The sequence below is a fragment of the Penaeus chinensis genome, chromosome 27 (assembly GCF_019202785.1).
Source record: "Penaeus chinensis breed Huanghai No. 1 chromosome 27, ASM1920278v2, whole genome shotgun sequence".
NCBI classification, from domain to species: domain Eukaryota; kingdom Metazoa; phylum Arthropoda; class Malacostraca; order Decapoda; family Penaeidae; genus Penaeus; species Penaeus chinensis.
The window spans coordinates 19,608,390-19,620,889 of record NC_061845.1 but is presented as its reverse complement, the minus strand read 5'-3'; the positions used below and the strand labels follow the sequence as shown (position 1 = coordinate 19,620,889).

The 12,500-nt window shown below is 35.4% G+C and overlaps 2 protein-coding genes across 4 annotated transcripts in view; one reads left to right on the top strand and one right to left on the bottom strand.

Moving 5' to 3' along the window:
• Positions 1 to 180: 180 nt before the first annotated feature.
• On the bottom strand, positions 181 to 9,586 carry LOC125039428 (la protein homolog). Its single transcript, XM_047633343.1, has 7 exons — positions 9,498 to 9,586; positions 3,676 to 3,836; positions 3,441 to 3,566; positions 2,646 to 2,831; positions 2,289 to 2,534; positions 1,958 to 2,176; positions 181 to 1,780 (listed from the first exon to the last, which is right to left on the bottom strand). Exons 2-7 carry the CDS (start codon positions 3,814 to 3,816, stop codon positions 1,622 to 1,624), a joined length of 1,077 nt encoding a protein of 358 aa, XP_047489299.1. The 5' UTR covers positions 3,817 to 3,836; positions 9,498 to 9,586; the 3' UTR covers positions 181 to 1,621.
• A 1,446-nt stretch (positions 9,587 to 11,032) lies between these two features.
• LOC125039429 (transcription initiation factor TFIID subunit 12-like) overlaps positions 11,033 to 12,500 on the top strand; it is a 14,172-nt gene continuing 12,704 nt past the window's right edge. The window contains exon 1 of one of the 3 annotated variants that reach the window (XM_047633344.1): positions 11,033 to 11,080. The gene's annotated coding sequence lies outside the window, so the exon portion shown is untranslated. Of the gene's footprint in view, positions 11,093 to 11,159; positions 11,183 to 12,500 lie in introns of those variants that run through there. The other 2 variants (XM_047633346.1, XM_047633345.1) reach the window with 2 other exon arrangements.

Here is a 12,500-nt window from a genome sequence, read left to right as displayed (position 1 = left end):
TTCCTTCTCATTTCCTTCCTTCCTTATTTTCTCCCCTTATATATATTTATGTGTATTTATATATTTATATATATATATATATATATATATATATATATATATGTTCTTACACACACACACATACTGTCTGTTGTATGATATGAAAACATTTTTATATCGCATCAAATAAAAACACAGGAGATCATTTTATCTTTTATTTTTTTAAAAATGCAGTCCAATAAGATTACATAAATATCAGAGAAAAACAAACTATAGTAACAGCAACAAGTACTTTGTATGCAGATACTGAAAATTTATTATTGCAATGTTAACTTTTCAACTAATGAAATCATCAATATATATGGAATGCCCATACAGTTTCTGCTTCTAAAAAAGGTTAAAAACTATAGTATAAAACTCTTTAAATCATAGAAAGAACTGCGTATGTCTTCCTTGTCCAAACAATATACTATATAGATCAGTGGTTCCCAACCTTTTTCTACTTGCAACCTCTTTTGTAATCCTTCACACCTGCAAGACCTCAGCCTTCCATTTCTGTTTTTTTCTAATATATTTTATGGTTAGGGGGATAGAATAAAAGAAGGAAGAGGGGGAGGGAATAAAATAAAATAAAAATAAATAAACAAATAAAAAGAAATACTCACTCCCCTAACTAACCTCCCAAGAACCATCAGCTGGGAACCATAGATACAGATCAACAGTGATAACATGTACGATATCTTTATTTCTACTCTCTTAACTCACTCACATCGGGTGACATGTAATCTTGCCATCACACAATGAGCCCATATGCTGGATGGCAAGTATCCATCCCATGCATGGTTGAGCCTGCTCAAAATTGTAGAAAGTAAGGATAATAATTTCCCATGCTTCAAATTTTTCACTTTAGTGGCATGGCACAATACGGCATAGGTAAAATCCACTGTCATAAGGTCAAAGATAACAAATAACTATATTTATGTGAGCAGTAATTGATTTTGTCCTAGCAGGCACTACACACTCTTACTACTCACAACACAAGTTTTTGTCACAAAGTAACATGCTGCTTCAACATGAATTCATGTTAGCCAATCACAAATGGCCTGTTTGATACATGCTTTGTTAGATGCACTTCCAACTCTTGCATCCTATTTATAAAACTAATGCATGGTGTAAAAGTAAATAATTACACTATTCACTCTTTCAGAAAATTTTAAATGAAGTACCCCTATATATCTAGATAGGTGTAAAAGTAAATAATTACACTATTCACTCTTTCAGAAAATTTTAAATGAAGTACCCCTATATATCTAGATACAAGTAAACATACTGTGTGTAAACATGGATGCTTAGGTTTCTCATATATATGTGTGAGTAATGTAATGGTATGTTTATATGCTAATATGTCTAGGCCTATCCATACATATATATAAAAAACAACAAAAAGATTACCACCACTATTTTCTTATTTTGTAAGAATTTTGGATCTATAAAGAGGCACAAAATAGTGAGTCTACTATCGAAAGACAAAATAAAGTTCCAAGAGAAAAGAAATACAATAAAAGGATTACCTCTTATCTTGGTGGGGAAAAAAAAAAAAATTGGCATGATGTGATTTTGTGATGAAGTTTATCACTTGCATTTACATCCTTCTCCTCTTGTTCTGGAAGCCTCGGCCTCCAGATTTTCTCTTTTTGCTAATACTTGCCCGTGCTCTGCTCCTGGCCTCCTTCATTTTCTTCAGTTGTTCATCTTCCTCCTCACCTTCAACTAAACGAAGGGTACCTTCCATTTCTTTGACCTGCAAATCAAGCACAATTATGAGAAAGCTAGTCTGTGAGAAAGCAATTCAAGGGTTGATGAGTCAGAGGGGTATGGTAACAGTAACTATAACAATGCTATAACACTAAAATTTGTACTACAATGCGTAAAAAGATTCACTGCCATTATGATAGGATGCTGAAGAAGTTTCTCTTACCTTTATCTTTCCTTCTAACTTGTCCATTACAATTTTGTTGAAGTCAGCCTCCTTGAAGCGTAGGTAACCCTCAGTCATGCCACGGCTGAAGTCAATCCAGGCACACTGATCAACATTTTCTCCCAATGCTTCCTTGATGTCCTCTCTAGTTATATCATTGCCTTCACTGAAGCCAGTGAAGTGGAGGAAGATACCCTTTGGGAGTTCAATTTCTAGTTCCTGTGGGAATGTAAATCAGTCATCTTAAAATGAATCAGTTATTTTTTTTTTTAAATATCACATATCCTCTTCCAGCAATTAAGTATCTACTATATGCAAGATCCCTACTTACATCCTCGACAAAGTCATCATCCTGGTTCTCTTTCTTTCTTGCTTCTTTTTTGGCTCTGCGTTCCTCAATCTCCTTTTTCTTCTCTTCAACATAATCTGTATGCCACTTCCTGATCAAAACTGTATCCTTGAATTTCACTTCACTCAACTCCATAAACTCCTTAGCTTTTTCCTCTTTTGGGAACACAACCAGAACAGAACCCTTAAAACCTTGCTTCTTGTCTTCCTTGTTAAAGAAGTACCGCATCTATGGAACATTGTTTGGAATTAGATATGAGAACCATCACAAAGTCAATATCAAATATGTGGAAGATAATTCACATACACAAAGGTAGATTATAAGGAAAAAAATAATTACCAAGACAGTCTCATATGGGCCATATGCCTTGAAATATTCAAGGAGATCATCCAAGGTCACGGAGCCATCCTTGGGAAAACCCTTGCAGTAAACTGTTCGTTTCATGGTTTCTTCCTTTATTTTGTCATCAAAAATGGGCAGGGGTTGGTCAGGGGAACGGCGTATTTTGGCATTGCTTTCATGCACCTATAGGGATAAAAATAAAGGCAAAGAATAATGAACAATGAGATCAGTTTATTCATTCCAATAAGTTTTAACTACTAAATCCTAAATTATGCAAATGAAGAGTAAATTATCAGCTGAACTTTAACTGACAGGTGACGGGTTTCACATGGACCACGTGCTGAGGGAAAACTTAGAAGCACTGGAAACATATTTCCCTAACTCTACAAATTTGGCTGCAGCCAATGTGTGAGGCTAAGAAGTGACTTTAAGCCTATTTTTGAGCTGTAACTCACAAATAACTATAGTAATGGCCAAATAAGCAAACAACCACTTACTGTACACAACTTAGAGCAGGCTCAATATACATGCCATGAGTGTACATTCCACCTGGAAATGAATCATCATGCCATGGCACACACATTCATACCACAAGTCAGCAAGGAATTAATAATTTCACATATTTAGGCAGTTTCAATTGTCAATGTAAAACATTGACCTCATGTACTTACAGCTTTAACAATCATCCACTACAACTTTTCTCAGGTGTGAGAAGATGCATCCACTACAAGTTTTCTCAGGTGTGAGATGATGATTAAGAAGGTAAATCTGATAACCATAAGACTGGCTTACCTCAATCAGTTTACTCTCTGACTTCCGTAAAGCGGCTGTGATAACTTCTGCATCAGTGGATAAACTGGCCAAGCGCTTGAACTTTGTCATTGTTTCCATACTGATCCAACCATCATCGTTTTTCACCTGTACAATAAAAAACAATAAGAACCACAAGTACAAAATCAACCATCTCAACATTATTAGCACGAATGTAGTTCAATTAATCCTCATCACAATCAATTTAATAACTCACTTCCTCCTGTAGGAATTTGTCACGGGGAAGATTGTAATCACCAAAGTAGTATTCAACTTGGCGTATAATCTTGGCTTCAATATCCTGAATGTCCTTGCTGGTGGCATTTTCACCATTTGTTGCAACCTCTCCTTCGGTCATTTTTGACACGTATTCTTAAACTGCAAATGGAACATGTTAATGGAAAAGCAACAAAAATTGCAAAATAGTCTTTATTGCATACATTTATATGCACAAGTGTAAATATGTGTGAAGTTGAGCACTGGGCATACCCTACTCTGTCCATCAACCTAGGCATTTGATTTCTAGTGGTACAAGTCCTTTTGTACTGTGGTAAGTTGTATTGTAATAAAGTGAATTTTACCTATTTATTTATGAATAAATACAAACTTACTGTTCATGTACTCTGATACCAATCTACAATGATTACACTGAAACAATCAAACTCTGAGCCTATTGCATTCTTTGCAACAACCATGTGACTGCATGAAAGTGAAAAAAGTTAGTGTAATCACATTGTGTGCTTATAATAAGCATTTACATATATTACTATGGCCTCATTTTCCTAACATTTACAATCCAGTTTCAAGTACTACACTAAACACACAACTCATTTACTGTGATAATTCAACTAGTTTTGTATTAAAGGGGTCATATAGAGTTAGTTAGTCAATGGCAGGGCTATTCAACTGGTGGCCCACAATCCAAATCTGGACCTTCCAAGTGTTGTACAGGACCCAAGCCTCCAAAAGAAAAGTATAATAAAATAAAATGAAGGTCCTGGCAATGGATTCTTGAAAGTGTATTTCCTTGATTGACTGACTGTAGGGTAAGTTAAGGGTCTATCACACATGTATTTAACTTATTTTAATGTTCCCAGGGTATTAGATACAAGTTTAGAATAGTTTTGAATATTTTCATTTTTGCATGTAAAATATTTATCCAGACCTCTGCATACATTGGAACTTGTCTAACAGGACCTTTGTTCATAACAGCTGTAGCCCTGGCCTACAGTATTCATACACGAATTAAAAAACTACCAAACAAGTGTTTGTGCCCACCTCTGGTTATTTCTTGGAAGCAACAAGAGCATAAAAAAAAACAGATGAATTGTGAACACAGGTTATTAGCACCAGGTACACCTAGATAGACTTTTACTTGTTCCATAGCATTTGGTAACAACATCAAACATAGATATGAGTTCCTGAATGTGCAAAGAACATTGTTACACCAATATCAGAAAAAATAATCAAAATAATTTAAGAGCTTTTTCTTTCAAAATGTAAATTTTGTGTACATTTACACATAGAATATGCTTTGCATTGAAACTCCTTAGTAATGTGCTGTAGCTTATGAAGTGGTCAGTATGTGTACAGCTGGCTGGTGATCAAGCATGGATTTTATCTGGTAACACTAGTGCATTTAAGTAAAACAGTGTAAGCCCTGTTGTTAAATAATGTTGAAAAAGTCTAAGGAAACCTTTCCATTTGTATCTAACTCTATGTCACCAAGAAAATGCTGTGTTTATTTTTTTATAAATTTTGTAAAATGTCTTTGCACATAGATGGCTCTGCAACTTAGCTATAAAGGAGTCAATTAGTAGACCTTGTGACCTTACCTGATGTTCCTTTCCTTGAATTTGCAGGAATAATTATTATTATTATTGTCATTTTTTACTAATGCTATGAATATCGATGGTGTTATTTTCATTGTAGACATTATAATTACTATAATGTTATTGATATTGGTAACAGAAACATATAACGTAAATTATTTTTGAAAATCAAGGAATAGGATAAACAGGCAAGACATGCAGTACTCAGAATTGGCTTAGTGGTGACTTGGTACAAGTGTAGCCATCTATGTGTAAAAATAACTAAACAGGTAAACTCACAGTGGGCATGGCATGTATGCACATGCCATGCCCATCGGCATGAGATAGTACAAAATGAAGAAGACAGTCAGTCTTAATTTCCTAACCGAATGTTAACCCAATGATTACAGATTTATGTACTGTCCCCTGTATTTTCTTATGAATTTTAGTATATACAGATGGCTCCACATGTGCTTCGCCACAAAGGAGTCAATCAGTAGGCCCTAGTGACTACACCTGATTTCCAAATTCCTTGAGTTAGCAGGAATACGTCATTTTCTTTCTAATACCAATAACGTTGCTTTTGTTATTCTTATTGATATATTGTTTATAAAATTGTAATTAAAATATTAATCCAACTGCCACAATTATATGATATAACCATCTGTTGCCCATATCTGCATATAATTTACCGATTTCCATTTTGACATGACAGTTTGATGTCAGAAAAAAAAAAAAAAAAAATCATATTGTACATCAATCAGGCAAAACTGAATCAGATTTAACTGCAGAATTGTAGACTGTAATTATATAGATGAAACATGGCTCTATTCCCTGTGAAGTTTCAGAGCCATAGATAGGGGAGCAAGACCCCCTGTACCCCCTTTAACCCAATGCCGATGGACATGATGTGTACGTAAGTGCTATCCCCACTGAGTACTTGTTTGATTGTTTTTACACTTAGATGGCTACACTTATACTAAGTCACTAATGGGCCAGTTACGAGTACTGCCTGTCTTGCCTGTTTACCCTTTTCTTTGATTTATGAAAATATTTTGTTATTTTATTTTGCTGTTACAAATGTTTGTAACATTATAGTAATTATAATGTTTATAATAAAAATAACACCATCAATATTCATAGCACTGGTAAAAAATATATTTTTTCCACCAATTCAAATCACGTTAGGTCACATGGTCTACTAATTGACTCCTTTGTGGCTAAGCACTAGCAGAGCCATCTATATGCAGAGACATTTCACAAAAATATAGACAATGAGAACAGCATTTTCCCCATTATTTATTCATTTTCCCCAGCAGGATTAATTTTCCAAAAATGACAATCGGGTCTTCCCTAACAATATTTATATCATCAGATTTGTCCTCATGTGATGAGAACAAATCTGACGATAATCTCCGTCGCATTCTCCAGCCGACAATCTTGATATGATTTGATAAGTCTCGATAGCAGGGGGAGAGCATGAAGGAGATCAGGGGAATTAAAGGCTGAAATAAGAAAAATAGAGAACAGAAATGTGTAAAACGCTTAAAATCAGCTAATGAAACTCTACGAATGTCACCGCCATCTTTGAAAGTCTACGGACCAACACGCCAACTTTCGAAAAACTTTACGGGATCCAAACCCATCATTCGGCAAAATCTACGGGATTTCACATAATCCAGATCCCCTGTTGTAATCGTACAATGCGTCTTAACCAATAAACCAACCTAACCTAACCCAGTGGGATTTATACACTACAATCTATATATTCCCTAGCCAGGGGGCAGTTATTAAATGCGCCTAGCCAGGAGCCTACGCCCCCTGGACCCCCGTGGTAATATATACGCCTAGTGAAAACGGTGAAACCGCGCATGAGCACAAGGTTATTGTACAGAATAGCATAAATAATTACCAAAAGACAGATATGAAGTATAATAAAACTAGAAGAATGCATTACATAAATGAATTCGGAAAAACAAACACTAATGACAAAATGAGCCTTCTCACAAGCGCATAGCAATACATGGACTACTTGATGGATCGCAGTAATGAGTTAAGCATCACATTTGTTTTGATCCTTGCAAGGTAAACATTGATGGGGACTTAGAAAATGAAGGGTTGATCTTCTGTCTTCTCTGTCCTGTATCTCCCTTATTTTAGATTTGCGCACCTTTTGCCATAGATGGAAAGTGTCTTAGTTTTCGTCAAGGTATCCAGTCCATATACTTATTTTACTGTACTTTTGGTTGACATATACAGAAAGTTTTCCCCTGGTGGCATGGGGTTAATAACACTTCCTGCTATCTTACAAAAAACACAATATTAAGAATTCTGAATGTATGAGTGTGTTGTGGATTTAATCGCTGAGTGGTGATATGCAGCAGATATCTTCTTCATTTCATGATAAATAAGGCTAGAGCAGCTGTACCTGTGTTGATTATTACTCAATTGGAAATTGTTAACCCTCCTGTACCCCCCATCTTTATTAGCACTTCATGCAAAGTGACTGACACATACTGTTAGTGTGGAGGGTACAGATGAGCTGCACAATCACAAATAGTCTTGTTTGGAAATTGAAAGACACAACCTGCAGATTTGTAAGAAACACTATGCAACTGGCACATATCAAGAGATCAGCCTGGCACCCATAATATTGACCACAGAAATTTGAAGGCCCTGCCCTGGCAAAAGCTTCAAGGAAACGGAGGAAGTGACTGACAGTGTGTATTGTTCCAAGGCAATTAAGGTAAACAAGCAGTAATGTTGACAAATAATTGAGAATGGAAATAGAAATAAAATGGAAAAACAAAATATAGATGCATATACATTTGAAAAAGTAACCAAAGAGATCTAGTAGCAAAAAATGAGAAGATAGATAATGAGGAGTATGAAAAAAATAATGATGAAAGTACTAATTGGAAATGATTTCCTGGTTTGCCAACAGAAAACATGATCATTATAGAAAACAGGCATATAGAAAATGTATAAAATGGAGAAACAGAAAACGAGACATTAAGGACTCTGTGGCCGTGTGAGGTGACATGCAGCAGATATTTTGGTAATTTCCTGGTAAATGTGAGATCTCTGTGGTCGTGTGAGGATGCTGTGGACTTAGTCTCCAAGCGGGGACATGCAGTAGATATTTTGGTCATTTCCCGGTAAATATGAGACCACTGCATATAATCCTGTATTACTTCCTACTCTATTCTTTATGTTTGGACAATATGTAGTATAAGGCAGTGGCAGAGTTTGGTAATAAAACCCACATGAAATAATAGAACAATACAAACCAAGACAAAGTTCTTCTATGGCTGAATGTGTGTAAATGCTTCCCAAGGGTGCTATACATAAAAGAAAAGAGAAGATCCCCCAATTTTGGCTAAGTCGCTCATCTTGTTTACATTTACATTACCACAGGGTCCAGAGGGCAGAGCCCCCTGGCTAGGGGAAATATATCATGGTGTTAGGTCAGGTTTGATGTTGGATTAGGACGTCTTGTTTAACAACCACGGGGGTCCTGTTTTACCCCATAATTTCCCTGATATACTTCATGCCCTCCCCTGCTATCGGGACGATCAAATCAAGATTGACAATGGAGATGGTGATCATATCTCCTCAATGATTCATTTGCACAAGGAACAATGTCTAGAATCATTGAAAGCAGTGGATTTCATGCAGAAAAATATCAAAATTGTTTAGAAAGTAACCCATTACCCTCTTCTACATATTGACCCATTTTCCTTTATCTTTGTGCGTCACTCTCAGTAACCGTAACATTAACCCCAACTGATACTGAAATGCTTATCATAGGCACACTATGTGAATGCACTATAACAAAGTGACTATGAACTTAATTACACAATACATTCAGATAATTTTGTACTTAAAATTTAAAAACTCCCTTACACAACAGAACATTAAAAAAATTTAATATTAAACTTGTTTGATCTACCGCATTTGTTTTCGAAATTTCATATTGGGCCTGAAAGAAAGCTTTGGCGATTTCGCTGACGCTAGCATCAAAGGCATCCAATCCCCAAAATATTTCGCCTGAACAGACGCCTTTGGACTCCCGTCGCTAGGAATTTAAACTTCTCCAGTTTTCAAACAACACTTATTTTCATCGTCACCCTCGCTTAGTATTCCTTTCTCCCTGCCAAGTTATACCACCCGAAAGTTATGCAATGTCATGCAAGCCCGTAATAACGCAACGGTGGAAATGCCTTACGTGTGCAGTTCAGAGCGTGGGTTCACGTGCTGGCTTGGCGGCGGCAGACAACACACGGATACAACATGCGATTTTCACATGGGCTAGATTCCGGTATTTTTTCCGATTAAAATTTATGTTTGTTGGCTTATTATATCGTTAATTGGTATCGTACGTTGGTATCGATCATATGTAATGAATTCTCATCTTATTTATGTTATGTTTTATTGTCTGGTATTGCTCTACGTTTTAACGCACATTTTGCATTAAAATCACACTACCGGGCGAATGTGTATATGGTGGTGGTGGTGGGGGGGTGCGGGGGTAATAGTATTGCTATTAATTATCATTACCAATAATTCATTTATCAAATAGGTATTCTCGTACATCGGTTCCCGTTCAGTTATCATCAACCTGTAAACCACTTCTTCGCCCGTTATAAAAATCACACAAAATCTGTTACTATTGCTATTTAATATGTATATATATATACATATATATTAGTATTTAGTATGTGTATATCTCACTTTTTAGAATATAAATATTTTCGACTGTTGCCTTTTGCATTACAGCTTGATCTTCTTAAGGTTTTTGACGGAAGTGAGCTTTTCCTCCTCTCTGCAGTGGTGTTGGCTTTTCTCGTGAAATAATTGTCCTGATTCCTATTATGTCGAATATATATTATGCACACACACACACACACACACACACACACACACACACACACACACACACACACACACACACACACACACATATATATATATATATATATATATATATATATATATATATATATATATATGTGTGTGTGTGTGTGTGTGTGTGTGTGTGTGTGTGTGTGTGTGTGCATAATATATATTCGATATAATAGGAATCAGGACACACACACACATAAATGTGTGTGTGTGTGTGTGTGTGTGTGTGTGTGTGTGTGTGTGTGTGTGTGTGTGTGTGTGTGTGTGCATAATATATATTAGATATAATAGGAATCAGGACACACACACACATAAATGTGTGTGTGTGTGTGTGTGTGTGTGTGTGTGTGTGTGTGTGTGTGTGTGTGTGTGTGTGTGTGTGTGTGTGTGTGTGTGTGTGTGTGTGTGTGTGTGTGTGTGTGTGTGTGTGTGTGTGTGTGTGTGTGTGTAGTTATTATTCTATTACAACAACCAGGAGTGGATATGTTACAATATTCAAAAAGATGCATTCACAGAAATTGAAGGAGCGTTACACGTGTGAATATTCACTGTCATTGCTTGGTGGCAATGACAGTAAATATATCCCTCATGATTATATAAATTTTCTCTTGGATATAATTGATAATAAAATAGAATTTGTATTTGTTCATAACAATATCATTAAAATACTTCTTCCGAGAATGTATTCATTGCCACACAGATACTTCTTTCAAATGCCAAAAATGTTTTTTTTAAATATGAAAATATTTCTAATAATAATATAAAAAATAACATGTCTCTGTGATAAGTAAATAATAAATACACTTACCCAATATGCACACAAAATAAACGGGATTAAAAAAAAAAAAAAAAATGTAAGCCCCAAATACTTGTTTACAAACCATAGTAGTTGTGTCAGAGGAAAAGGTAATAACTGTGGTAATCGTCCTCTCTATTGTTATTGAATGGGATACACCGTAATATCTCAATATATGCCAAATGCATAAAAGTAAACGTTTGTTCAATAAGGTACTGATATGTGCAGCATCGTAACCTGTGGTAACCATAATATAGTGATTTATTCTGCTGATGATTTTGAGTCCGTTTTCGCTTTCTTTACAACACTCGATTTCTTAACATAAACTATATTTTTCACTTATATTTAATTCGATAATTATTTCTGCAGAAAATACCATGTTGAGGTAAGCCAATAATGACGTTTAATGAAATAGAGACGGCAATTGTATCCAACGGTAAACATGTCCGCTAGGTAGTGTATAATTTGCCGTTTCCAGTGCTCCAGGCTTGGCCGCGCGCCTCAGAAGCGCCCCCGGAAAAAAAAATCTTTTAGGGGCATTTTGCAATGAATTCTCAGGGAGGGTTTATTCGAATTATGTCAATGGATAATTGAACTTCAGCCTTGTTTTCAGATTTTTCATATTCGTTTAGTGGTTGTCTGTTGTCAGCTGCGTGAACAATAAGGACAGAAAATTTCACAAGGAATGAGGAACTATATGATATTGTCTTAATGTTAAGCATGTCAATTTTTATGAAATTCTGATGAGCAGAACATTTTTTTCGGCCAAACTGAATGGCACTCAGCAAGGTGAAGCGTGGGATGTTAGCGTTGCTTCGAGTTTGTTAGCTTTGCGTTTCAAATAATTTATTGTGACTGAATCCAGCTCAAAATTTATTAGAAACATCAAATTTCTTTGATAATTTCTTGAGATCAGTGTATAATCTGTTTAACTTATCTTCAGTCTTGAAATTTCCATTGATTTTATTTCAGTGAAATTTGTTTACAACAGCATTGTGAGCATCATTGTGAGTAGGTCGTCAGATAATTGCGGGATCTTTGAAAAGTGGGTGTTGGCAGTCTGATACTTTTCGTGTAGCAAACAATTTTTCAGTTGGGCTTATCTTGTAAGTGGTAAAAGATATTAAGTTCAAATTTTCAGGGTGTTATTCTGTCAAAATGTGTTGATTTAACATGGAATGACCCCTGTTAAAGATAATTTAGTTGATTAACTATTAACCAAAAGTTAATTATTTACTTAATATTTGGATTGTTAATGACCAACTTTCTAATAGGCAGAACATGTATAGTCATCTGTAAAAGTTCCACACTGATATGTTAGATATTAAGGAAGCTGTTGTCAAAATTGGTCAAAATGTTTATATTTTGGTCACAAAACCTTGTATAATTCCTTTATATTCTTTGGCAGAAAAACATACGAAACTTCCAAAGTTGAAAATGTTGTAACTTTTTTATTATTCAACCAAAATTCATGATCTTGGTGTCATTTCAAAGATCATTTGAAGATCTTTATTTTAGTGTAATAAAATG

What these genes read in the sequence shown, in the direction of transcription:
- LOC125039428 (XM_047633343.1), bottom strand. Translation starts at nt 3,816, where the DNA reads ATGACCGAAGGAGAGGTTGCAACAAATGGTGAAAATGCCACCAGCAAG. An exon ending in CAGAGAGTAAACTGATTGAG is followed by an intron (nt 2,832 to 3,440) that starts GTAAGCCAGTCT and finishes TTATCCCTATAG; the next exon opens with GTGCATGAAAGCAATGCCAA. An exon ending in AGTTAGAAGGAAAGATAAAG is followed by an intron (nt 1,781 to 1,957) that starts GTAAGAGAAACT and finishes CTTGATTTGCAG; the next exon opens with GTCAAAGAAATGGAAGGTAC.